Source organism: Limtongia smithiae (genome assembly GCF_038497785.1).
Source record: "Limtongia smithiae strain NRRL Y-17922 unplaced genomic scaffold V1518scaffold_7, whole genome shotgun sequence".
NCBI lineage: Eukaryota > Fungi > Ascomycota > Lipomycetes > Lipomycetales > Lipomycetaceae > Limtongia > Limtongia smithiae.
The window spans coordinates 231,624-257,523 of NW_027117628.1; the positions used below are offsets into that span (position 1 = coordinate 231,624).

The following is a 25,900-nucleotide window of genomic DNA, read 5'->3' on the forward strand; positions in this document are numbered from 1 at the left end:
ATGCTCGCGCGCCATGCACGGTTATGCCGCATCTGCACATGTAGGTGCGCAGTTCGCGCTGAGCCGCGCCGAATTTGCTCGTTTGATGGCTCGCAGAGCCTGGCACCGTGCTGCTCCGAGCCCTGACAACGCGAGTCCCTTGCTGCTCGTTGTGCGAGCTCTGAGTTCGCGTCCGCGAAAGCCGGGCTGTCGGCCCCTCCGGCATTGTCTGCAGCCGCGAGCGCTGTTGTAGCGACGCGGCGGACTTCCTTGGCCGCGTGCGTCCGTCGTGCGTCCGCCGTACGTCCACGCAGAGCCGCTCTCCGCATCCGAACAGGATCTGTAATCGGCAATACTGGAGCGGTTGCTCTGGCTAATCGCTGATGCAAATTCTCTATGTACAATATATGTGCCATATTTACAAACTACTTCTTCCGTGAGTTGTACGGCTTTTTTGGCGGCCTGTCCTGCCGTAGATGGTGCGGATTCTCCTCAATGAGCATGGTATAGTCCGCAGCGTATTGCTTAATCCCCGCCTCCGCACGAGCAAGCAAGATATCCGTCTTCTCCGCGTCGTCCCTGTCCTCGTTCGTGAGCGTCTGTCGCAGCTGCTCAAGTCGCCCGGCGTTGAATCGCGTAACCCAGCCCAACAGCTGGCGGCGCGTACGCGTGTACGCGCTGTGTTCGGCGCGTGTACTGTGCTTATCCAGTGTCGCACGCGCTGCGCGCACGCGTTCTTCAGGTTCGGTTGTGCGGTTCTTGATTGTCATGGTCGCGACTTCACGTTCTTGCGTGTATTTGCGCTGCATCTGGGGCGAGACGTAGCCGTGCTCATCGAGAACGGTGCTCATGGCTTCGTAGGCGATTTGCCGGATGATGGTGGCATTGAGGGGCACGCGTACGATGAACATATAGACGCCGTCAATGCCGTGATAGTATTCTTTGTCACGTTTGACGAGCAGAGACTCCCACTCCTCTTGTACCCCTTCCTCCTGTAACTTGCGTTGCCGCTCCTCCTCGATGATATAAGTTTGCCGGTGATCCTCGAGTAAGAACTCGAGGTTCTCCATACCTTCGATTGGCTCAAATGTTGTGATATCGCTCCATCGCGTGGTCTCTCGCGTGATACCCTGGAGCTTGCAGTATGCCTCTAGCATGTAAGTGCGCATGAGTTTCCTCACCGTCGACCTGTACACGGCAGATTCGCGCCGCGGGCCATTGACCGAAAGCGAGGGCAATGAGCCAAAAAAGAGAACGACCGCAGGTCGCGACTTTGCAAAGTAGGAAACAATGTGGTCCGGAGGTAGATACTTGAGAACGACCTTCTGGTTGTGCCAGCTGTACGGCGTTGGTGTGGCTCTAAGCAGCGCGCCGCCGATGGAGGACTTGTCCACGCCTTTAATCATCGTGCCATGCGTCTGATTCTTCACGTCCGGCAGGAAAAACCACTGATACACCCGATTCCGACGCACGCTATCAACGCCGCCACAGTTCACATGTCGCAGATGGAACCGCCGATGGAACGGCATCAGCAGACCCTCCGGCACCTGCACGGTGCTCGCGAGTGCCTTCGACGCGAGTGAGATGCGCACGTTGTACCGTTCGCTGAGGATGACATCGAGCAACTCTGTGTCGGAGATACCGTATTCGCGATTCGTCCCGCGCCAGGGCTCGCGCTCCAGCAGGTTGTCGTCGTAGGCGCGGTTTGCGGGCACGCGCGACACAACGCGGTCGGTTGGAGACCATGGTGGCGAGAGCTTTCGCGCGAGGCGGCGTTTTAACCAGCCTCTCGTCCACGGTTGACCCGGTGCCATGCCGTGTGCGTGCGCTTAACAGTGCGAGACGCGCGCGCGCATGGTCGTGCAATGTGAGTCCGATTGGCGTAGGAGAGGAAGGCGGGTTGGAGATGATGTGTAATGGTTCGACTCGCACGCCCATGCACAATAGTGTGGTATCTTTACTCTACGTGATAAGGAACAGCTACAAGATCTTCATGTGTAGATCAAACCATTCACTGTCAGCTTCGTTATTGGCTGGTGACAAAGCCTGAGGCAGAAACGACATCTGATCGTGAAACCTTACCCAAAGAGGCTCGTCGATAGACGTTCTACAGCGCGTCGTCGCGTCAGCGATCAAGGTAAATAATGGTGAGCTCTTGATTGTAGCACAGTGGTCTGTTCTATTATCGCTGTGTTTCGATACGCGCCAGTAGAGCAGTGGTGGGCTGTCACAGCGGCTTCCTTAATGCAACGCGACGGCGCAGGCGCAGGCCGCTTCGCTCCGCCGCCTGCGCGCTGCAAAAGCCTGGAAGCCGTGCTCGTGAGTAGACCCGTGTGGTCGGAACCTGAAGCGATGCACCTGCTGGCAGGTCCACTCTCTTCCGCACACGCAGGGACGATGTCAGCATCAAGCACTGCGCAAAAGGTCTTGAACTGCGACTTCTTCGGTACCTCGATCACCCATTTCGTGTTGGCAGGTATGAAAAGGTGTGAAGAATCGTCTGACGGCCGGCATCATCTGCCTGAATGACGCCAAACTATAACAACTTCCCAATGTCACGTCCATTCTATAGCGCCAGATGGCCAGCAGGAAGTTGTACAAGTACTATCAAAACCAAGTCGCGCAGAAGGAAACCACGGTGTCAGCACTGAAGCAGGAGATCATATCCAAGAACGCGGATGTCATGGCAATGCTCCTCAAGCAATTCGACTACCGCTCCCTCCACTGTGCTCACTAGCAGTTTGCTCTCCTTTTGGCGTATTCCTTGGTTATGTACAATGCGTATATATGGCGTTCTATATAGTGGGATAAACAAAGATCTAGCAGGCCCTTAGTGGTCTTTGCGATATATGCTTACATTTAGGTGTGCATGTGACGTACATACTGTCTCTTAATCGCATCTATTCGCTCTTTGCGCCCTTGATGATTGCTGATATCTCCGCCGGATCCTTTGCGATCTTTGTGAAATTCTCAAAACCAGTTGGAGTGACAAGTACGTCGTCCTCAATGCGAACGCCACCGACGTCCCAGTACTTCTCTAGCACCATCTTGTCAACGAACTTTGCGCCATCGCCCGTTCCTTCCTCGCCGCGCATGAATAGGTCCAGCAAAAAAGGATTGAAGTAGATGCCAGGCTCAACCGTGACAACCATTCCAGCTTTCAATTCTCGTCGAATGCGGAGGTACCGGAATATCGGGTCCGGATCGCTGTAGTTTGCATGCCCGGCAGTGTCGTGCGTATCCATGCCGAGCATATGGCCTAATCCGTGAGGGTAAAACGCCGCCGAAATCCGGGACTTGAGAATCTCCTCCGCCGTGCCGTCTTTAAATATCCCGAGCTCGAGAAATCCCGCAATGAGGATCTCGTGCGCGAGTAAATGTAATTCGTCCCACAGCACCTCAGGCGCGACGCGCTGCATGCACGCGGTCTGCATCTTTAACACAAGCGTGTATATAGCCAGTGCTTCTGTCGTCCACTCCCCGGAGATCGGAAATGTGCGCGTCACATCCGACGCATAGTTCTTCCACTCCGCGCCCGCATCGATCAAAATCAACTGCTTGCCTCCCGTGATATCGTCGGCGTTGCGCACGTAATGCAGCGTCGAGCATGTCCGTCCGGAACAGCAGATTGGGTCGTATGACTGATTTTTCGACCCCGCACGGATTGAATGGTACACGAACTCTGCGTGTATATGTGTTTCGTTGGTGTGAAACTTCATCGTCGACATCACTTTGTAATGTGCATTGTCCGAGATCGCGGACGCGCACCGCATCAGCGCGACCTCGTAGTCGTCCTTGAATGCACGCGCTTCTTCTAACGCGTCCATAAGCTGTGGGTTTTTAAAGCTGCCGCATTGTGATAACGTATCGCCGAGTATCGCCGCGTGCGCGGACACCTCCAGTAGCGCCTCGACCGTGCAGATCGTCTGCCCGTTGACGGCCTCCCTCGTCAGATCTGCCTTCAGTGCATCTGAATATCGCACATCGTCAACATCACACGCCGCCTTGGCCTCCTCGATCGACATTGGCATGCCGCTCCACACAACGTCATCCTTATCAATAGGCGGCAGATACAGTACCAACTTGTCTTTCCCGGTGTCGTACGTCAGATAGCAATCCGGCAGGTCGCAGCCAGACATGTAGTAAAAGTTCCGATTCTGCCGGAACGGCTGTGCTTGGTCACAGAACGGCCATAGCGTTGTGCGCGGCGACGCAAGTAGGATGATTGGCGCTGGAAACAACCCGCCCCCCATGTGATTTTTCACAGACAGGGCATGCTGTTTGGCCGGGTATTTCGTGTCAATCGTCATGTTCGTGGATGTTGTCGAGATACGTCGACGATGTGTTGAGGTGAGAATCAACGAGGAGTGGCTGGGGTTCTCACGAAATGGCGGGAATGAAGATGATGCCGTAAAGATAACCGCCGCGGGATATCAATTACATTTGCGACCCGTTTACATGATGTCGAGCGCCACAGCAGGCGCGTACAAGTATGTGATTCGAGTTTGCCGAGCTGCGAGGATAGAAGCGACCTTCAGAGGGCAATTGCGATACGTATGGTGCGGTATACCGACGATGGGTATGCGTTGAATATCCGACCGCGCGGAGCGGTGTCAACAAGTCAGGTTCACGACGGCCAACAACAGCAAAGTCAGTACGTGACGTTACATTCCTTTGCGGTACTTTACGACGGGATAAGGCATCGCGTACCTGATCGGTATGCTAATACCATTGGTTACCGTCGGCGTGCCTGACCCTGGATGTGTTGTTGACGACGGTCGCTGACGGCACCCACCGGTCCAGATGGAAATTGCTGATATACCCCCAACCGCCTCTGCAACGCACCCTTCAATTCTGTTCGCCATACCTCTTTCTCTGATCACTCGTCTGTCTTACACGTTCTACACCATGTCGTCGGGTAGCAGCTCAAGCATGTCAGCACCGTCAAGCACATCCCAGGCCTTCTACGATAGCCTCTTCGCCTCGTTCGACACACCCGTATCTCTCGAACTTGCAGACGGTCTTCTTGATATCGCGAAGACCGACAAATCGTCTATAGTTGAGAAGCAAGGACAAGTACATGTGCTCACTCGTCCACCCACACGAGCAACCATCCCCGAGTTCTGGCGCGAGTCTATGCTATTTGCGGCGAACGACGACGACACTATCGAGCCCTCCGACAAGGTTATCGGAGATAGGCACGTCACGCGGCTACGTAGCTGCGCGATCTCGTACCATCCTATCCCGCAAGCTGTGCACAAAGTCGCGGCCCCCTCTTCTGCGTCCTCGTCGACGATGTCAAGCTCGCAGACCTCAGAGACCTCGGATTGCGACCACTCGTCGAGCAACGGCGTTGACTCGTTTATCAAGCAAACGATAGCTGCATTCCAGACACAAGCCGATATCGCGGTTTCGGGATTGTGCGACTTTAGCACGAACACCGTGCGCATCCGTCCCGCAGCGCCGTCGTCGACATTATCGTCGTCGTCAATGCTGCGTCCTGCGGTGGTGAAGCTCGAGAAGCTGCAACCAGACATATTCGATGGCCGCATTCTCCCCGTCCCACCTCCCGCTGTCGTGGACGCTTCCACCGCTGCGAAGCCGCGGTATCTCGAGATGTTCAATCGACGTCGCAGCATGATCCACAAGGCCGTCGACGAGAACTTGCGCGGAAGGTCGAACAGCTCGTTCAGTAAAGCAGATGCTAATACACCTCACCAAACGTGGCTGCAATGGAAAGAGCAAGCGCGTGAATCGCAACGGACGATGCGGATTTCGATCGAACGGAGCATGAATAAGATGATCAGCCGCATAAGAAACACACCAGTTACCAGCAATGATGACAATGATTCTGGTGTCCGTCTCAGTGCCGCAAAGAATGTGTGGTAGATCTGAATGCGCTTTCATGGCTTTGATATTGGTGTTTCGCTGGCGTTACGGGGATTTGTGATGTATCGTTATGATGGGTGGACATGTGCACGATGCGGTGGGTTTATCAATAAACGATATCGTTTAAATTGTACAAGTCAAGTCAATACTCATTCCCAGATGCAACCTAACGGAGCGTCCAATATGCAAAGTCGTCATACAACCAAAAAAATGCAACTCCAAGACATCAATTACAACATCGCCACCTCCTCCTTCCATGAAACCCCGCACAAAGTCGACACTTTCATCGCAAGCTCGCGCACACTCATCAACTCCTCCTTCGTAGCCCCATTGTTGAGGCCACCGTGCAAATGTCCTTTGAGCTGAGGGTTTACATCCTGCGGTATCAGACACGCGACGACCACAAACGACGTCTCCTTTGGCGATAAGACGTCCGTGAACGACAGTAGCGGCGCATACACATGCTGCAGCGCGTACTGCGCAAGGTCCGGATACGCAGTATTCATCTGGCTCAGCACCCGCCGGGATACCTTCCCGTACACCTGATTCCAGAACTCCTGGCCCCGTCGCAACTCTGCCTCCTCGCTGCCCTCCCTGTCCACAGACCGCCGCAGCGGGTCGTCATCCCTGAACTCGTGCGGCGTAGCGTTGCGCAGCTGTATCAGCGAATTAATCGTCCGCGGCAAGCCCACGAGCGCGGCTCCCTTCAACAGCGCCTCGCGAGTCTTGCGCACGATCCGGCGCACGTCCGCGGGATCGCGTGCACATGTATCGGCGAGCATAGTGTCGTCTTCCGCGCCAAAATGCGAGGACGTTGGCGATCCCGGCGGCGAGAGGGAATCGCTTGCGGGGGAGCCGAGGGTCGTTGGTCGTGGTTCTGGTGCGGATGACGACGCGGTCGTCGTTACCACAGCGGCATCGTGCTCAATTGCATACCGGAATATAACCGGGATCTCCTGAGGTTGGTTGCAGACCGAGAAGGTAGCGGCCGCGATATAGTACCAGTCTTTGGCGAGGAGCGGCGTTGCGCGTAGGGAGGACAGTACTGCGGGCGTGAGAATCGTCATTGTGGCATATCACGAGGAACTTTGGGTGTCCGCGCCTTGGATATCGAATTAAATACTGTACTGTGGGGTAGTTTATGAACTGTTGTTCCCGGCACAACACAGTTGACAGCAGCTCAGCGCCAAAACGCTGAGACCGCCCCACGGTCTACCCCACAAACCCAACAAAGAATTTATATAGATTATTCATTTTGAGAATGCTGAGAGTATATGAGTACAGAAACACTATCTTTTTAGTAAACAACCCAGATCCCCTCCCACACTACTATTTCATCAAAATACGACAATCTGCTTTTTTATGACTTGACAACATCCTTGGTCTTCGCGATCTCCTCGTCCTGCTCGACAAGGATGACTTCGATGTGGCATGGGCAGGCCATGTAAGGGTTGATACGGCCGTGAGCCCGGTAGGTGCGACGACGCTGCTTAGGAGCTGTTGAAATATTAGTTGGATATTCAAAGTTAACTTGAAACCCGAGCTGAACGTACCCTGGTTGACCTGGATGTGCTTGATGATGAGCTTCGAGGTGTCAAGGCCCTTGACCTGCACAATAGTTAGATCTATATACAGAAAAATTCGCAAAACTCGAAGAGTAACAGTTCCACGAAGGTCGGTCCTTGAACCGATACCAGGACTTGATGGCTCTCCTTCAAAATACACATACGTTAGCGCTGGCCTCGGCGTTCTTCAGCAGACCGACGATGAAGCCGACCGACTTGACGGGCCATCTGGCCTTGGTGACACCAAACTCCTTGCCCTGGGCTGTTCTACCGATGCTGCCGTTGTATCTTCGGAAAGGAACGGCCTGCTTGTGCTCCTTGACGTTGCTGTAGTACTTCAAGGCCTTCTGCAGCTCCCATCCGTTAACAGCCTGAGCAGTCTCGCGGGTGTTCTTGAACGAGACGCGGAGGTACGAGCCGCGGGCGCAGACGGATTTAGCCGGGTTGGCGGGTGTGGCACCGTAACGAGTCATTGTTGTCGTGTCAGGGTGGTGATCGACGAACGATGGTGGTGGTAGAGATTGTTCTGCTCAGACGGCCGCTCGAGAATTCGCGATGTCCGCTCGAAGTTTGGCGTGGGAACCATCCGGCCCTACAGCCAAAGCCCTAAGCGTGACTGTTTTAGGGCTCCACTTGGTTTAGGGTTGTTACACCCCCTGCAGCTTGCGTGACGCATACTACCAGCGAGCCGTGCGCAGATCTACGACGAGATCTATCAGAGCTTAGCGCAGAACTCTAAAATGCATAAGCGCAAAAAAATTTACCGCTTCGAAAAAAATTCAGGATTCTGCTGAAGACTTGCGTTCGTCGTCGACACTCTTGATCGTCCATCACCGTACCGCATCATCGTGTTCAGCGGCAAAACGAGTAACACCAACGAACTTTATATTCTCGGCTAAGGATTATGGCACCATTCACAAGAGGTGGCGGCGGCGGCAGCAGAGGCGGCCGTGGCGGCTTTGATCGCGGTGGCCGTGGCGGCGCCCGTGGGGGCGGTCGTGGAGGATTTTCTGGTGGTCGCGGAGGTGCGCGAGGAGGTGGTCGTGGCGGTTGTATGTACTCCGGCTAGTTGTACAGACAGTGTGAGTACGAGTGCTGACTTTTTTGCAGCCCGCGGTGGTGGCCGGGGAGCTCCCCGAGGAGGACGTGGTGGCATCGGTAAGGGCGGAGCTAGAGGCGGCGCCAAGGTGATCATCGAACCCCATAGACACGGTGGTGTTTTCATTGCTCGTGGAAAGGAAGATATGCTGGTCACCCGAAATCTTGTTCCGGGCGAGTCCGTGTACGGTGAGAAGCGCATCTCTGTCGACGTGCCTGCGGTCACTCCTGACGGCGTGCCAACAAAGGTCGAGTACCGAGTGTGGAACCCTTTCAGATCGAAGCTTGCGGCTGGTATCATGGGCGGTCTGGACGAGCTATACATCGCTCCTGGAAAGAAGGTGCTCTACCTCGGTGCTGCGTCCGGCACCTCTGTCAGCCATGTGTCCGACGTCGTTGGCCCCGAGGGCATTGTATACGCGGTTGAGTTTTCGCACAGGTCCGGCCGTGATCTAATAACGATGGCCAAGAAGCGACCAAACATCATACCCATCATCGAGGATGCCCGTCATCCGCAGAAGTACCGCATGCTCGTCGGCATGGTCGACGTTGTCTTTGCGGATGTTGCACAGCCTGACCAGGCCCGTATCATTGCGCTAAATGCACACATGTTCCTGAAAGACCAGGGTGGTGTCGTCATTTCGATCAAGGCCAACTGTATCGACTCGACTGTCGACGCTGAGACCGTGTTCGCCAACGAGGTCCAGAAGCTGCGCAAGGAGCGCATCAAACCACAGGAGCAGCTTACCCTGGAGCCGTATGAGCGTGACCACTGTATTGTTGTTGGAAAGTACCAGCGGTCATCGGCATAACGTAGTGGTGGCGAAGATATAGCGGGGGTACTACTCTTGCATCCTGCAGACTGATACAGCTCTCGAGATATAATTTGATTGGGTCGGTTGGGCGAAAAGTCGTGTGCATTTTTCTGTAAATTACTATATGACGTTGCGCTAGTTTTGTTTCTCTTTCTTTCCAGGATCAGTTAACTGTTGTTCGTGTAATTCAAAAGGACTGTAAGTATGACGTTGTGGTCAGACCGCTTGCTGCGTTTTGTTATCTGATCAAGGCAGAGCCGGTCTGGCCCCTGCTCTAGGCCTAATAAGGCATGCTGCCTTCCTAGTCAGGAAGGTTGCTGATTGAGATTTGAGAGGCCAAACTCAATCCACCAGCGTCCAAGAGCTGCTCCTGTTCATCTATCTTGCTCAACACGTCTTCCACCCCCTCTACACCGCAATGCTCGTCCCGAAGTCCTCCGCCGTGCTACTCGCGGCGCTCGTCGCCTCCGCCTCTGCTGCAGTCTTCGATTGCACGCCCACCATTGACGGCACCCGCTACGACCTCAGTTCACTCGCCGGCCCGCACGTCATTCGGACCGCGCGCGACACCCCCCCCACTACCACCTTCACCAATTTCACCTTCGATCTTTGCGCTGCACTTGAAAATAATAATATCGCGGAGGAGCTGCAATGCGCACAGGGCACACAGGTGTGTGTCGTGCAGTCGGCGGAGTTTGTGTCCGCGGCCGGTGCGAACGAGCACATTGTGACTCAGGTCATCCCCGTCGCAACTGTCAAGGGCGACAGCAGCGCCTACAAGCTGGGTGAGGACGTGGTTGTACATCTTACTGGCGGCTCGTGGGGTTCTGTTGATGATCTCAGTGTTGATGTTGTGCTGTCGTGCGACGCCGCCGCGACCAGCGCGGTTGCCGATGCGGAGGTGGTGATCAGTGCTGCCACGGGAATAGGGTCCGATGTCGAGGGCCTCGAGGTCATATCATGGGACGAGAAGAATCTGAAGCTGAACTGGAAGACCGCTGTAGTCTGCGGCGCAGCCGAGATCGTCTCCGCTGAACAGGACGTTTCCATTTTGCAGGACAACAACAATAACAATGGCGGCTCCATCGCGTACCGGATCATAAAGTATATTTTGATCGCCGTGCTCATTGCTGCTGTCGTGTTCTTCTTGTTTTCCGCGTACGTCAACTATAGCAAGGGCAAGACCGGTGTCGACCTTCTACCGTCCTCCGAGGCTATCCTCGAGATCCCGTACGTCGCCCGTGACTTTGTCCGTAAGGTCGGCAATGGTTTCACCACTAACACAAGCCGGGATGGCTACGCTGTCTTCTAATTGAGAACCGCATTACACTGTATATTCGTATGTGCTAGCGACGTGGTGTCGTCGTGAGCAAAGCCAAGTTTACAATGGGAAACGTCCACGGAGAAGATATCAACTACGCAACGTCTTTCAAATAACGCCTTTCAGATCAACCACCTTTTTTTTCTCATATAATTGGTGTGGTTTATTATGTCCTAGCTTTAGATTTTTGTTCTCGGGGTTGTAGGGATTTGGGGATGGGATTGCAGCATGCATCACTTATTTGATCTTTTTTTGCATTTCATGACTTTGTTTGCCTCCGAGATGTCCTCATTCGCGATGTTTGGCCTATGTCGGATAATAGAAATAGATATTAACTAATCGTTACTCGCGCAAGGACGCAGTAGTGGCGCTCTGTGCGGGAGAACGACCAGTCGTCGAAATGTCAGGTGTGTGGTAATGCAGGGCTAGGGACTAACTTTTATCCTTTGGATCTTCTTAGACATCGCGACTTTGATCATCGACGAGACCACATCAACAACCGCGGTGCTCGTGCCACGCAATAGTTCATATTTCGTCTGAATTTAAATTTACACGCACAGGGACTCGTTATGCGGTATTCACAGCAACTAACGCGAACCGCATCCCGACAAGTCGGCCTCTTTCGTTGGCCAGCCACCACCACCGTAGGAACACTAACCGTCTTAGAGAGACGTGCTGCAGTCCTGAGCAGGACACAGTCCTGCTCTACACGAGATTATATATATGGGGGAGCGCGTCGGACGTATGCCACCGTTATTGACACCGCAGAGCTGCTCAAGAAATCGTCAACGGCCTCAGGGTCCACCGCTAACACTCGGCGGTTGTCGAAAAAGCTATGGGAGAAGGCGAACGTCACAACCACGGAGGGTATGACCATTCTCCTTTGTTATTGCAGCGAGTGCAGGAAACCTAACGCTATGTGACCACAGAGGGACACCGGATCAATCTCGATAAGCGAACCATCAAGACATCCTCCGGCCACCCGCTAATCGTCCCGCACGACAAGACCGCGCTTGCGCACCTGATTGTCCAGGAATGGGCCACGCTCCCCTCTCTACAAATTAAGCCACACTCGCTCCCGCTAACCTCGCTCGCGGCGCGCGCGATCGACTTGGCTAAGGACGAAGAGAGCGAAGCGCTGCGGGAGAAAATCGCGACACATCTGCTGCCGTATCTAGATACCGACACGATGCTTATCTTCGCTCCGACGCAGGAATACAATGGTAAGCTAAGACAGTCACAGGAGGAGGCTTATAGACCCGTCATTGCTTGGGCCGAGAAGACCTTTTTCGACGGCGAGAAATTGAATTACTCGGATGGCGACCAGGGCCTTACCGGCAACTGTCAGTCGGAGACGGTGCGAACCAAGGCGAAAGCCTGGGTTATGGGACTCGATGTCTGGCAGCTCACCGCTTTTGAGCGCGCAGTGCTAGGCGGAAAGTCATTTCTCGGTGGCATGCAGGTTGTCGAGAAGCTTGTGCGTACTAGAGAGCTTGCGGAGGCGGTCACACTTGAGGTTGTGTATCAAATGAGAAGATGGGGCGAAGTCGAGGATTCGCACGATGTGGATTGGGCGGATTTGCGACGACAGCTTGGCAGCGCTGCAGTACTACTGATCGAAGATTAGATAGAGTGCGGATCTGTTTCTTGTACATAAACTACACATAGATGTCATAAACTCAATTATTTCTCGGATATAGGAATACAGAACGACTGAAAAAATTGGTCTAACCTCCTCAAAAATCCAAATCAACTCTTGACATACAGAAAACACATTCGTGTCCAAAATTAGGTATGTTATTAAACAAACAAAAAAAACCAAAACACCCTCTCCTCCTCTCCCTCATCTAGTTCCACCTGTGCTTTTTGCGACGCTAAGCGACCTTTACACCGTTTCCTCAATTGCCCGATACACTAGACCCGTGTCCTTATCGCCTTTAAACTGAAGCATGTAAACCGCAACTCTGGAATCGCCATCCGTGATCGCGGCAGCAGTTTCTGCGATCTCAGCCATGACGTGGACCGCAAGACCGGACTTGCCAACGCGCTCAAACGAGCTCTGACCCGCCGACAGCTCAAATACGACTTGTCCATCAGGACGCTTCACCGCCACCTTGTTGCCGCCGAGTTCCTCGGGCACTCCGATAACTGTGACCCGTGCTGGACCGAGGTTTCGCCACTTGAGCGCATTCTGCCGCAGGAATAGGCGGCATTTGAAATCCTTCACGAGGAGAACCTCACCGCTCGCAAGTACGATGGTTGGTGTGCTTGGGGTTGTATTGTTGTTGCTACCGTTGAAGAAAAAGGTGCTATGTCGGCTCGTTTCCAGCGATGGGTGATGCCACATCGACATTGTGCGCAGCCGAAGGCTGCTCGCAGAACTCATCGACGAAGTCTCGCTGCTTGCGATGCTCGGTGACGAGAGGCTGAATGGCCGTGACTTCAGACCGTAGAAATCCAGCTTGCAGGAGTTCATCGCATTCACCATGTGGTCGGCCTCGACGGCAGTGCGCGTCCGGAACATCGTGATGCCACCGCTAGCCGCACAGCGCTTGACATGTACGTCGAACGCAGTGCTACGTCGGATATTGGACTGCGAGGTCAGTGGGATAGTGAGAATCGGCCCATTAGCGCCGCTGCCTAAGCTTAAGATGTTGTTGCCCCCAATAGCAAAATGGACGGATCGTGTCTTCGTGGACTTCTTGGCGTTGTCATCAATGAGCGAAGACAACGACGGAGTCTCACAGTTCGGCTCAGAATTCCTTAGTGCCGCGGTAATCGGCCAAATCTCAATCAGTCCGCTGTCCTCGGTAACTGTAACCACAACGCGGACCTCCTTGTCCGAGATGCGATCCCATTTGTGGTGGCTCCATTCGTACACGAACGCGTTGCTGCGGAAGAGGACGATCTTCATCTCGTCCATCGGTGGAGACGGCATTGTTGACGATGGCACGTAGGACAGTGAATCTTCATCGGAGCCTTCAACCGGGGCGTCTGTAACGCCGAACTTGAGTGGTGAGCACGGCCGGCTTAATTGCGGCGACCCGTCCGACGAGTACTTGCCGGACACGAGAGAAGAGATCGATTCCTTTGACAGCTGTTTGGTTGGTGACAATGATAGTCTGCTTGTTACGACAAGCGGAGACACTCTGCTGATTGTAGGCGTCTCCATCATAGCCGTCTCGTCCTCGACTTGCTCCGTTGCCTTCTGAATATAGTCCTCGTCTTCCGTCTGACTTGTTTCGGTGTCGATCGACGACGGGCGTTCCTCATTTGCGTCCTTAAATTCGTCATTGAATTCGTTACGCTTTTTAGAGTCTTCCTGTTCGTCGTCAGACATCGCCGCATCGGACAGCGCGTACTTATTCTCAAAGTCGTCTGTAAATCGAATAGTGGCTTTGCTGTCACGAACAGTAGACGTGACAGAATATCTTGATCGCACGGAATTCGGTGATCGCGGCATCAATGGAAGTGGCGGCGGAGGTATATCGTCATCATCCGTGTTCGTAGGAGGAGGCGGCGACATTCCGCCGCTCGACGATGGTCTGAATCCAAGAGGCTTCAGAGAAAACACATCCTGTCTGTCCATGACATCATCAAAGTTGAAGTGACCATACGACGACAGCCGGGTAGAACTGTATGTCGTCTGGGTAGACACCATGTCGGGAAGCTCTTCGTGAAACGCGGACGTCTCAATTTCTTCTGTTGTAGGAGTCGGTGGATAACCAGGTGAGTGCGGAGCGGTACTGTAGTCGGACATCAAGTTCGTCAACTTCACGTTGGGAGGCTTCTCGAGAACGCGAGACGTGAAGCCAGACTGCGTGTTCTTAGGTGTCCCTTCGCGAATCTCGAGTCGTGGCGTCACGACAGGCACTGCCACGGCGACCTGAGTCTCTGGCTCCTCCGTGATATCGTCGTCAATCACGTCGTGCCACACATCGTCCTTCGAAGCGTCTTCAGGAACAGCCTGCTCCACCGTCGACTGTGAGTCCCGCTTATCGATAATATCAACCTCCGGAAGTTCCTCGATAATATTGTCACCAGCAGGCGACGGTGGTTCAGTCGTAATCGTTGTCGTGGTGCCCATGGGGCTGTTGCGAATAGTGTCGTCGGCTTTCTCGATAATCGACGACACATGAGGCTCGCTTGTATCAAGTGTCAGAGTCTGAGGAGGAGCGGCAGCAAGCGCTGCGCGCGCCTTTCTCGCATGGCGCGAAAAAATGTTCAGGCTCTTCTTCTCAACCGGCTTCACTTCCTTAACCGGAGACAACACGACCTCCGGTTCCTCAATGACCGACATGCGTGTCCCAATTGGCTGCGGCGCAAGCTCCGTCTGGGGGAGAGCCTCAATCTCAGAAATTGTCTTAATAACTGGTGTTTCGGGCTCGGCTTCTGGTGTCACGACGTGAATTGTGGTCTCCTCGATCACTTTGTCAACAACATCCACCTGTACGTGCTCCTCAATTGTCTGTTCAGCAACCAACAAGCTCTCGCGAGACTTTGCAGATTCATATTGCATGTGTGACGACGTCGATGACCGAACGCTGAATCGTGAAAACGGCTGTAGGCCGTGCAACATGCCGGAAAATGTGCTCTTGTGGTTCTGTCCACTGTCGGAACGGTCAGACGACATGCTGATGTGCGATCCAACCGACATGCGCGGAGACTTTGAGTCATTGTAATGCTGTGACTTTGAATCAAGGTGGGGCGACAAGCTAGAGACAATTGCAGACGAATGTCGCAATATCCGAGGACTTTCCTTCTCGTCGTTCTTTCCGTTCGAGCTTGATGATGATGCGCGCGAGCCAACGATACCAGACATGCTGAAGTGGGGGGTTATCTTGCGAATGGACGCAGAAATGTTGGAAGAAAATCCTTCAGACTCCAATTTGTACTCTTTGCCCTTACTGGTGAATCCGAATCTGGGGGACTTGGCTGGATGCTTGACTTCGAGAGCTGGGCTCTTCGACTTCTCCTCCTCCAGGGGCTCCTCTGCATTTGCCAGAGCCGCAAGATTAGTAGTTGACTGATCGCCAATTGACTTTTCCTTGGGCGATCCTCCAGGAACTAAATAGATACCGGGAGGCGAGACACTGACTCTCTTCTCCTGTAGCGCCGGAGTTGTAACCGACTCTGTAATAGCTGGTGTCTTGAAGTCGACTGGCTCGTCCAACAACATGCTCGAATGTCGAACGGTTTTAGCCTGTGAAATTCTGCGCTTGCTACCAGGTCGTGTTCCGTCAACAGTTATCGCGGGTGCTTCATCGATAATTTCCGCCTCTTCAGGGATGCTCTCGCACGAGCTAGACTGCTGTTTCGAACGAGACATGCGAGACTCGCGCCTGCTTGCTCGCTTCTCCGCTCTAGTGCTCTGCTTCTCAATTTCTGGTGCCTCACTCACGGGCCCCGACTCCTCTAAAATCTCGGGTGACTTTATCGTAGGCAATGCCGACTTGCGACGATCCGCCTTCTTCAATTTGTCATCACCGGAGGTGATACGCTCTTCCAACACACTGATCTGCTCGGACAGAGAACGCTGGCGATCACTGAGCTTCTGTTGAAGACGTCGGTACTGCGAAACGCTGCTAGAATAGCTGTTCGACTTCGATTCGTTTGGAACACGGCTCCATCTGCCGGATGAACGCTTGTCGGACGACACAGACGCCTTGCTGCTGCTGCGGAGTAACGAAAAGCGTTTCTTCGCCGTCGAGATCTCGGATGTAACAATATACTTCTTGAGCTCCGGCTCTTCGTAAAGACTGGTGCTGTGCAACTCGCCTTCTAGCAGAGGAGCACTGACTGATCTGTGTCCAGCCGCCGCATTTGTCGCTGAAGCAGTGGAGATCTGGAGTCCTTGGAAGCCTTCTGACCACGATCTCTGCTGAGAAGTAAGCGGAAGCTTTGGAGTAGGAGGGAACACCTCTCTTAGCTTCTTGGCCCACACGTTCCTGTTCTCAATTGATGAAAATTCCAATTGGAGAGTACTCCCATCGTAAGCAGTCAGCTTAATTGTCGAATCGCTGACAGTGGGCGTGTACACCAAATCTGCTCGACGAAAGGTCGGAAAAAGTAAAAATCTCTGAAACTCGTGAAGTTGGCAAATAGCGAGAGCGTCGGACATCATAGGCTCAACAACAATCAAAATCTCAACGGGAAGACCAGTGAATGTTTTTCCGGTACGGTGTTCGAGATGACACTGACAATACGACCGCAATGTGATACTCTTTGTACTAAACGCAGCAGCCTAAAACACTGTTAGAACAGATTCCAAACAACTGGAAACAGAGAACTTACCACTGGTTCAAGATTGTCGAAGCTCCGAACCCTGGAAAAGTCGATCTGGAGTCTGGCAAGGCGGACTTTCTCCGCCTCAACCTTCGACCGGGCGGCAGTAACAAGCGTGCGGTACATTGCAGCCTGAGTAGCGATACCTCGGACATTGGGCAAGAACTCCTCGAGTTTCTGGATAATATTATTAAAACGGTAACGCACCGCGAAAGGCTGGGAAGATGAGCTCACCTTGAAAAACTTAGAGTAGAAGCGTAGACGAACAAGAGGACGACGCTTGAGATAGACTCGTTCTTCAGACTCGTCAGGGTCATGTGTGTACTGCTTGACGTAGAGATTGTAGATAGGGGCTGCTTCCTCAGCCTAACAGTAGTTAGCAGCATGACCCAGATGGCTACACTGTTGCACTTACCCATACGAGGACTTTCGTCAACGTCGGCTTCAAGGCAGCGTGGCAAATCAGGAGTTCGGGCACAAGGTCGACGTCCTCGATAGCGTGCAAATCCGCAATGTACTGGACCTCAGTAACCTCGACCTCGTTGAAGAGATCGTCAACCGTCAGTGTGTCAAAGTGAGCGTAGATATCTGTGTATCCCGACGTGGAGGTGTGTCTCGACGCGGATCTCATGGCCGACAGGCGGTGAGTAGACATCGTAGCCATGCTGGCGCTTGCCGAGTGGCCGGCGGTTTCGACCATGCTGTTGCGCATTGATAAAGACATTTTCCGTATGTAGCGCGTGAACGCGGTTGGCGCGTGGACGAGAGTATGATGAGCGGAAACGGTCGACCGCGACAATGGAGAAAGTAAGCAAACAAGAGAGCAGGAGAGTAACGAGCGATAGGGCGTGCGACAAGCAAACAACGACGAGAGAAATGGGAGGGAGCGAAGGAGTGAGAGTAGAAGTAGTGGCCCGCCCGGGCGTTGTCATGCGCGCGTCATGCGCGCGTGCCAGCGTTGCGTGGGCGGGATTTTGACGCGTCGCGCCGCCTGCACCCCTTGCTAGGACTAATCTCGTTCTGATCACCGCGACCCACACCTCGCTCAGCGCAATTATATAAACGTCTAAGCTGTTATTGCCACATATATGTAAATTTGCTGTTTAAATATATCTTTCAAAGCACGTTAAATAGCATTCGAGCGCAAAGTGGGAGCGCTCGCGTTGAGATGCTGCACGCGGCATCGACGCGTCGAGAGCGCGAAAAACGCGTCAATTACACGGGTCCCCTGAACCTTATTTGAAGTCGGCGCGCGGCGGTCGACGCGACACGCGTTTTGCGTGCCTGTCCGCAATAATAAGCTGCTCAAAGCAGCACCCTACGCGGTCAATTCTACGACAAATATATAGCAGTTTTAAATATTCTGACACTTGCAGATATGGCGTATAAGAGCGCAGCCGGGTATAAGGGGCAAGATGCAATTTAACCGACATCAACTATGGCGTTTTAGGAAATGACAGTACGAGTGCCAGCTGTCGCTGGAGCCGAATCCGAAAGCAGGCTCGCGTACGTCTAGATAGGAAGGGACGTGCGCGTCTGTAATTCTCGGACCAATGAATCCGACTACTGGAGAGGGGATGTGGAGTGCTCTCGCGGCGCGTTGACGGGGGTAAGCCGCACCAATACTATTTGTCGACCAATCTCGGAAGTCGGAAGTTCGGAACTAGGACTCAAAAACCAACCAACGGTTCCAGCACATCTTTACATTCGCTATCGCTGGTTTATTCACAGTATCATAGGCGGTGCCTTGAAACATCACATAGCTCTACGTCCAAATCTCTAGAAGCTACAATAACTAAGAGCATCGTCCTTGGCGACTTCCCAGATCTTGTCGATAGCAGCCACAGCATTGTCAGTCAAGGGGCCTTCCTTGATATAAGCCAAGTTTGTCTTCAAGTGCTCTACCTTGCTGCCACCAATAATAATGCCGTTGGCCGGATTCTTTGCAAGAGGAGAACTGTAGTAGAGCCATCTCAGCGCGACTTCGTTGCTCTCAAGACCGAGACTCTGGGCGAGCTCTGCCAGCATATCGCTAGCATCCCAAAGACTAGCCTTGCCGTAAAATCCGCCGAAAATCTGTCCGATAACCGTGGAAGGATCAAACCGGCCATTAGCTTCCGGCTTCGAGTCGCGCTTGAAGTTGGAGAAGAAACCACCTGCCAGGGGCCTGGGTGAGGAAGTTAACATTGATTTGCCGCGGTTACTCAAGAAAGGAATAAACTCACGAATATCCGTAAAAGGCCATGTCGTTTTTCTCCAGTAGAGCGAATAGATCATCTTCAGCATGGCGCGCGATCAGATTATAAACCCCCTGGTACACAGTTGGCTTGATCCATCCGTTCGTCTTAGCATTGTCCAGAAAGAGCTGCACTTCCTCGATCTTATAGTTTGAAAGGCCAAACTCCTTAAAAACTCCTTTGTTGTATAACTCATTGATTGCCTTGTGCGTCTCCTCGAATGGTACTGTGTGGTCCGGCGCATGCAAGTAAAGTATGTTGATCTTATCGACTTTCAATCTTTCCAGTTGCTCTAGACCAGACTGGATCACGTCGTCGTACTTGTGACTCCCCGGAACGAACGATTTAACCTTTGTGTCAATAATAAACCCTTGCTTTGCTGCATCAACTTCGCCGAGAAGTTTCTCTGACACCGTGAAAGCATCCATCGAAGGATAAATGTATGCGGTGTCGAGACGAGTATGTCCGAGGTTCTTCCATGCGTCGAGAAAGGGCTGCACGACTTCAGCGGTAGGAATACGAGAATCTCCGAAGCTAGAGCAGCCGAATAAAAGGTTTGGCGCCATTTTCACCTTGGGTTGTGCAATTGGAGCAAGAAAGTCAGATGTAAATCGTGCAAAGGTCGTGGGAGCAAGCTACGGGTATCTTATATGCTGACAGGTCCGACGAGGCGAACTGTCCTCCTAACTTCACAATTCTCAACCCGCCGCTCGCGTAATCAGCTGACTACGAATTTCTTGCAGAACAGCTATTGTTTCAAAGCCAGGTCATATAGTCTATGGAATTGCACATCTGCTGACAATGTATGACTACAACATACTACAACATATAGGAATTCGCACTTAATCGGAGTAGCCCATGGAGTAATAGAGCTGAAGAGGAACTGCGAAGTTGCCAGCTTTCCACCGATCTCGTGATCACGACAGGATTACCAAAGCATGATTACCAAGGCATGGTGGATTAAGATTATTCTTTGAGCACCATCTGACAAATAATCCCGGTGCGCGCTAACTCAACGGCATCCCTCGATTGTCGGCGGGCTGACAATGTCTGGAATTGCACATCTGCTGACAATGTATGACTACAACATACTACAACATATAGGAATTCGCACTTAATCGGAGTAGCCCTCGGAGTAATAGAGCTGAAGAGGAACTGCGCAGTTGTCAGCTTTCCACCGATCTCGTGATCATGACAGGATTACCAAAGCACGATTAACCAAGGCATGTTGGTGGATTGAGATTATTCTTTGAGCACCTTCTGACAAATAATTCCGCTGCGTGCTAGCTCAACGGCATCCCTCGATTGTGGGCGGGAATACACACATTCACACATACACACATACATGGTGCCGATCGCTTGCGTTTGGGATACGACTAGTGGCTTCAGCATATATGATACAGTGTGGCGGTCAGGACCACATAGAGAAGAAATATAACTCCGAGTCAGCGAATGTCGCAAGCAACACCGATTGCAACCAACAACTTGAAAACATTTCTAACACATCTGGCCACTATAGAGTCAGCTAACTGAATGAATGCCAATATACCATGGACTGTTTTATCTAGTGAGTAGAGCAGCTTTAGACAAGTGCTGATCGTGCAAAATGCAAGATGTAAGTAGAAAAATTCATTGCTGCTCCGTGGTTATGTTCATTAATATATCACCAGCAAGCGCCATAGCTTGCCATTTATCTAACAGTAAGCAGACTGCCGAATTCATTCAAGTTTAAATTGAATACTTCGTCAGACCTGCACTGCCATATTCAATTCTAACTTCTAGCATCATATATTTACTTATCATACTGAGGTCCAAGAAGAGCTTAATCCTAATATTCACTTCAGTCGAAGACTCGAAAAAATAAATCGCATCAAGGGAAAGCCAGTAAAGGTACCCAGCAGTGACATCTCAAGGCATGAACTCCTCCGGATATCGACAAAACTCTTGCAATCTTGTGCTAGCTCAGAACTGTTCGAGTAACCCAAACAACGCGAGTAAATAATATCCGAGACCTGCATGACGACGCCAGAATATGAGCACACACTTGTCTATCTCAGGGTTGACCAAACCGTCGCGGATATTGCAATAGCAAACGGCCGGCGCAGGGCGTACGGCGGTTAGCTAGATAATTGGCGACCGGAGGAGCAATGAAGCTACTGGCCCGTGCTTCCCGTCGCGCAGCCGCTCATCTTGCGACGTGAACTCAGCATCGCGCAAGCGGAGAAGTCTCAAATTTTCAGTTCTTCAGAGACAGGTCCCTGAAACTTAACCTGCTGGCACCATCAGCAGTCCCTTCACGGAGGCCCAGCTTCAGGCTGGTCGTCGTCTTCTACATTTCTACGGTCATGAAATTAGACTAGCGCAGTCTGCGAACGTACTCCGCGTCTGGGTGCATTGTAGCCATGACATCCGGGACCTAGGAAGTAAAGGGCATTCTGCAGCAAGTCGCTTATGCTCTCGCAGACTCACCAGACGCATACCAAAAGTAGAGAAACTTGTCGCACGGCAGACGTGCCAGGCAAGGCAATTTAGAGCACAGTATCATATGACGACCAGCTGGCAGTCTGGCCGCAGACAATCGCGGCCAGCGCGGAAGTCCGGACTCACGGTGGTCTGTGGAGTTCAAGCTAGGACGACAGCGAATCAGAGAGTGCTTCGTGCCTTCCAGACGGTGCAGCACGATCTGTGCAAGGACACTGCGTTCGCGGCGAAACGGAACGACACAAGCGTGCAGGCCAGCAACGTCTCCGCCCAACCGGGTCGCTACCTCTGCCGCGCACGCTGACGAGGCGACGACGCCTGCCGTCAAGACGGCGTCCGGCGATATCGTCGCGTGCGCTCGGGGTTCTCACCAGCAGGCGGGGTTGGTTCAGACCGGGGCGGGGCTTGTTGACTCCGTCTCGGCGGGCCGGACCGTTCTACAGTGGCTGCCTTGCAACCGGTTGCAAACCACGTGACCGCGAGTTTGGTCTCGCCGCCGGCGGGTGCAGAAATAAACTCGCGACACTGAACCAGCCTTGAACGCCACCACTTGCACCTTGCGCTTAGCTCTCCGTCCTTGGTTCTCCCAGCGCGGGAGGATCAGGGTGTGAGGAGCGCGAGCGGGTTGTCGTTGCCACGGCTAACTCTCTGTGCTGACTCGCGGCTTTGTCGGCCATTCCGGCTGATGCTGCTGCAGCCCGGTTCGCAAAGAGCCCTACTGATGAGGGAACAGTGCCAGCGCGCAGCGCGGCGCAGAGATGCGGAAACCCTACCAGTGTCGGACGAAGGGCGAGCGCCCAGCTCGACTCTATTCGACGATGCAATAAATTATGCCAAACCCTCTTTCTCTCTCGTGAGCATTTTCCATTTTTCGTCTATATGCCTGCGGACGTCCGCCTCGGCTCTCCCTTTCTCCTTCCCCCACATCTGCCTTCTTCTTGAAGGCCCTTTGCCGCTCCTCTCCAATCTATTCCCTGCGCGACACTACATGCTACCCGCAATTCCAAATCCTCGCGAGTATGACGTCTCAGTCGACACCGGCTTCGTTCCAGAGACCCTGCCGCTCTCGCAGCTGCCTGATCCTTACTACGCACCATGGGAAGCAGTAGCCGAGAATCTCCAGTTTCTCATCATGACCCGTCAGCTTCGCGCCGTCGTCAGCGCGCCGTCGTTTCCGATCCTGTCTCTCAGCCGGCTGCGTACAGGGCCTGAAAAGTGGCGCGCTTACTCCATCCTTGGATTCATGGCACACGGTTATATTTGGGGTGGTCCAGAGCCCGCTGAGGTTGTACCGGATCAGATTGCTCGGCCACTTCTCGATCTGGCCAAGATCCTCGAAGTTCCGCCGCTATGCACCTATGCTGGTCTCTGTCTGTGGAATCACCGCCCAATATTCGCCGACAGTGTGGAACCCAAGCAACTAGACCTTTCGAGCCTCGCGACTTTGCATACCTTTACGGGATCCATAGATGAATCATGGTTTTATCTTGTGTCGACTGCGATCGAGATCCGTGGCGCTGCGTGTATCGCGCACATTCTAGAGGCAATGCACGCTGCTCGTCGTGACTCGCCACACGATGTCGTTGTTGCCCTGCAGCTTCTCGCAGAGTCTATCGACACGTTGATTCCGATGCTAGCGCGTCTCCCGGAACAATGCGATCCTCACACGTTCTATTTCCGCATTCGGCCGTTTTTGGCGGGTTCCAAGAACATGGCTAGTGCGGGCCTCCCTCGTGGCGTCAAGTATGGCTCAGAAGGTGAATATCTTCAATTTGCAGGCGGGTCCAATGCGCAGAGCAGTCTTATTCAGGCTCTCGATATCGCTCTCGGAATCGTACATCGGCCAACTGAGTCTTCATCGAACGACGAGAGCAGCTCGGACGCTCCTAACGATAGTTTTATTCACGAAATGCGGAAATACATGCCCGGTCCCCATAGACGGTTTTTGGAGCAACTAGAACTTGCCGCGAATATTCGTGATTACGTTAACGATCATAAAAAATCAAATTCTGCACTTACTTTGGCATACGACGCGTGTTTGGCTGTGCTGCGTGCGTTTAGAGACAAGCATATCCAGATTGTTTCTCGGTACATTATCGTTCAGGCGCGAACTACGTCTTCTGCATCTACTACATCCTCGGTAACGTCATCGCATCCTCCTTCCAAAGCTGGCATTGGAATTGCAGGTATCGCCCTTACAGACAAGAAGTCTGCTCGGGGAACTGGCGGTACATCTCTCATCCCATTCTTGAAGCAGGCTCGCGACGAAACTGGTGAGCCGGCTGCAGGATCATGGGCGGCTCGATTGCTGCGCGACGACGCGTCATGTGGCTCTAAGAGGAAGATGCGTGACGCAATGGGCTTCGGCGAGCATGAGAATCAATCGCCAGCTGTCGGACTTGCCGGCAAGTGGAGTATGGATGACGATTATGGTGGAATTTGTCACTGGTGATGGAACTCCAGTGTATATGGTCATTTTCTGGATATATGATGCGTTTGGTGTTTTCTCGGTGTTGTAGTGCGGCGGTATTGATGAAGAGAGAAGAGAGAGTAATGACACCGCGGGTATCGGTGTGAATTTAAGACTTTTCGGGCAGCTGGTGTTTCATTTTTAGAAAAACGTGTTGTGGTTTGTACTTGATTCATCCATTTCCCTGCTGGTATGCGCAATAATTCTGTACCCTACACTACAAACATCTCCCCGCTGCCAGCCGGTGACCCACCTGCCGCGACGAGATCTAGCTGGAAGCCCTTCCACTTGTTCATCTCCTTTGACACCCACTCGAGCTTTGCTCGAGTTTCTGTTTCCAGCCGTTCGCGCTCCACAGCAGCACGCGTGGCGCGCTCAAGACCACGTTGATATACGGCTTCTCCATCTTCATCGTCACCATCCTGTGCTACTGTGTCACCAGCATAAAGATCGACATCAGCATATCCCGACGCAGTGCTGGTAGAACTTCCAGCACGTAGTAAACCCTGGGTTGGTCGCGTACCTGAACTAGTGCTCATTATCCGTGCAAGCGTTGGTGTTTCCGAAATTACCGCGTTGGCGCTCCCGGTTACGCCTTTCACCACCGCAGCTGAGAGACCTTGTGCGGTACGGAAGAGCGACGAAGTGCCAGCGTGAAGTCGGGCGTTGATATTGGCCGCCGCAGCGGCACGCTCTCGAGCAGCCAGCGCTGTCTTCTCGTCTAGCGGTGATACTGCTACAGGACTTCCATCTGTCTCGGTTTGTCGACGCTTCTCATCAGCGCTGAAGCGGAACTTCAGTCGATCTAGTTCGTCAATAACCGCGTTGTGCTGAGACATCAACTTATCATGCGACCGCGACAGTGCTGCGTAATCTCGCTCTAACAGGTATCGTTCTTGTGCTTCCCGTGAGAACTTCTCCTCCAAAGTGTGATAATATTCGGGACTCTTTGCGACCACAGGCGATCCGATCGCAGAAGCTTGGCTGGCTTTTGCCTGAAGACTAGCAATTGTCGCCGAATCAACTTGAATTTTGGCGTTCGCAGTAGATAGTGAATCCTTCAACGCTGCGTTTTCAATCTCCAGTGTAGCTAACCGTGCCTTCAATGACTCGATATCGCTGCTAAACTCTGCCCGCACTGATTCGCCAGCCACGGGCTTAATCGTGGAAGAATCCATTCCACCATCGTCGATAAGTTCCGTCACTGCAATAGAGGAATCAGGCGGTGGTGGAGTCTCGGAGTCCGCATCGACAACTGCAGCTCCAGCAGGGCCGTCGTCGGCGGTCGCATCAGGCGCTTCATCGCCACCGTCTTCCGTTTCATCAGCTGCCATGCCTGCAGCGGCAGCTGTGGCTGCAGCCGTACCTTTCTTCTTTGTTGCAGTTTTCTTCTTAACCGGCTTCTTTTCCTGCTGCTTCTTCAATTCCTCGATCTGAAATGTGTCAGCCAGTGGAGATCAAGTAATGTAATTGCAACTTGTCGATCGTACCCGTTTGCGAGCTGCAGCCAATTTCTCCTGGCGCGCGGCATCCTCGGTATCATCCACCATAGTCGCACTTACGTGATAGTCTGGTATCAGTAAGAACTCTCCCAGGGGCTGCTGTGCACTTCGTCCTTGAACCTGGTTCTCAGAGTACTGAGAGCAATGCAGCAGCGTTTCTATTTTGGTGACACATATCCCAAGTACTTATTCCATCCTACCCCTGAAAACCCGCGGCGATTTGGAGCTGCGCGTGATCACGTGATAGTACAGCTTGTT

At 53.0% G+C, this 25,900-nt stretch overlaps 12 protein-coding genes across 12 annotated transcripts; 5 read left to right on the plus strand and 7 right to left on the minus strand.

Moving 5' to 3' along the window:
* Positions 1-18: 18 nt before the first annotated feature.
* On the minus strand, positions 19-2,063 carry V1518DRAFT_293177 (uncharacterized protein). Its single transcript, XM_066901085.1, has one exon. The coding sequence runs from the start codon at positions 1,791-1,793 to the stop codon at positions 405-407; it is 1,389 nt and encodes a 462-aa protein (XP_066759018.1). The 5' UTR covers positions 1,794-2,063; the 3' UTR covers positions 19-404.
* Positions 2,064-2,765: 702 nt separating this feature from the next.
* Positions 2,766-4,581, minus strand: V1518DRAFT_293175 (peptidase M24, structural domain-containing protein). Its single transcript, XM_066901084.1, has 2 exons — positions 2,864-4,581; positions 2,766-2,798 (listed from the first exon to the last, which is right to left on the minus strand). The coding sequence occupies exon 1, from the start codon at positions 4,287-4,289 to the stop codon at positions 2,880-2,882; it is 1,410 nt and encodes a 469-aa protein (XP_066759019.1). The 5' UTR covers positions 4,290-4,581; the 3' UTR covers positions 2,766-2,798; positions 2,864-2,879.
* Positions 4,294-6,027, plus strand: V1518DRAFT_417756 (uncharacterized protein). The gene has a single exon (XM_066904384.1). The coding sequence runs from the start codon at positions 4,783-4,785 to the stop codon at positions 5,866-5,868; it is 1,086 nt and encodes a 361-aa protein (XP_066759020.1). The 5' UTR covers positions 4,294-4,782; the 3' UTR covers positions 5,869-6,027.
* V1518DRAFT_417757 (AhpD-like protein) lies at positions 5,971-7,177 on the minus strand. Its single transcript, XM_066904385.1, has one exon. The coding sequence runs from the start codon at positions 6,933-6,935 to the stop codon at positions 6,099-6,101; it is 837 nt and encodes a 278-aa protein (XP_066759021.1). The 5' UTR covers positions 6,936-7,177; the 3' UTR covers positions 5,971-6,098.
* V1518DRAFT_417759 (60S ribosomal protein uL22) lies at positions 7,105-8,061 on the minus strand. The gene is made up of 3 exons (XM_066904386.1): positions 7,598-8,061; positions 7,422-7,476; positions 7,105-7,365 (listed from the first exon to the last, which is right to left on the minus strand). The coding sequence occupies exons 1-3, from the start codon at positions 7,904-7,906 to the stop codon at positions 7,229-7,231; spliced, it is 501 nt and encodes a 166-aa protein (XP_066759022.1). The 5' UTR covers positions 7,907-8,061; the 3' UTR covers positions 7,105-7,228.
* A 121-nt stretch (positions 8,062-8,182) lies between these two features.
* V1518DRAFT_417761 (rRNA 2'-O-methyltransferase) lies at positions 8,183-9,562 on the plus strand. Its single transcript, XM_066904387.1, has 2 exons — positions 8,183-8,485; positions 8,544-9,562. The coding sequence occupies exons 1-2, from the start codon at positions 8,338-8,340 to the stop codon at positions 9,341-9,343; spliced, it is 948 nt and encodes a 315-aa protein (XP_066759023.1). The 5' UTR covers positions 8,183-8,337; the 3' UTR covers positions 9,344-9,562.
* Positions 9,563-9,641: 79 nt separating this feature from the next.
* V1518DRAFT_417762 (autophagy-related protein 27) lies at positions 9,642-11,158 on the plus strand. Its single transcript, XM_066904388.1, has one exon. The coding sequence runs from the start codon at positions 9,765-9,767 to the stop codon at positions 10,656-10,658; it is 894 nt and encodes a 297-aa protein (XP_066759024.1). The 5' UTR covers positions 9,642-9,764; the 3' UTR covers positions 10,659-11,158.
* V1518DRAFT_417764 (uncharacterized protein) lies at positions 11,140-12,410 on the plus strand. The gene is made up of 2 exons (XM_066904389.1): positions 11,140-11,533; positions 11,596-12,410. Exons 1-2 carry the CDS (start codon positions 11,237-11,239, stop codon positions 12,292-12,294), a joined length of 996 nt encoding a protein of 331 aa, XP_066759025.1. The 5' UTR covers positions 11,140-11,236; the 3' UTR covers positions 12,295-12,410.
* V1518DRAFT_417767 (uncharacterized protein) lies at positions 12,333-18,087 on the minus strand. The gene is made up of 4 exons (XM_066904390.1): positions 17,368-18,087; positions 17,187-17,318; positions 16,962-17,129; positions 12,333-16,911 (listed from the first exon to the last, which is right to left on the minus strand). Exons 1-4 carry the CDS (start codon positions 17,674-17,676, stop codon positions 12,553-12,555), a joined length of 4,968 nt encoding a protein of 1,655 aa, XP_066759026.1. The 5' UTR covers positions 17,677-18,087; the 3' UTR covers positions 12,333-12,552.
* A 478-nt stretch (positions 18,088-18,565) lies between these two features.
* V1518DRAFT_417770 (NADP-dependent oxidoreductase domain-containing protein) lies at positions 18,566-19,847 on the minus strand. The gene is made up of 2 exons (XM_066904391.1): positions 19,178-19,847; positions 18,566-19,119 (listed from the first exon to the last, which is right to left on the minus strand). The coding sequence occupies exons 1-2, from the start codon at positions 19,753-19,755 to the stop codon at positions 18,732-18,734; spliced, it is 966 nt and encodes a 321-aa protein (XP_066759027.1). The 5' UTR covers positions 19,756-19,847; the 3' UTR covers positions 18,566-18,731.
* Positions 19,848-22,253: 2,406 nt separating this feature from the next.
* On the plus strand, positions 22,254-24,364 carry V1518DRAFT_417779 (Indoleamine 2,3-dioxygenase-domain-containing protein). The gene has a single exon (XM_066904392.1). The coding sequence runs from the start codon at positions 22,356-22,358 to the stop codon at positions 24,120-24,122; it is 1,767 nt and encodes a 588-aa protein (XP_066759028.1). The 5' UTR covers positions 22,254-22,355; the 3' UTR covers positions 24,123-24,364.
* On the minus strand, positions 24,353-25,690 carry V1518DRAFT_405905 (uncharacterized protein; the record flags this gene model as incomplete). Its single annotated transcript, XM_066901937.1, has 2 exons — positions 24,353-25,573; positions 25,631-25,690. 2 exons carry the CDS (start codon positions 25,688-25,690, stop codon positions 24,353-24,355), a joined length of 1,281 nt encoding a protein of 426 aa, XP_066759029.1.
* Positions 25,691-25,900: the final 210 nt, after the last annotated feature.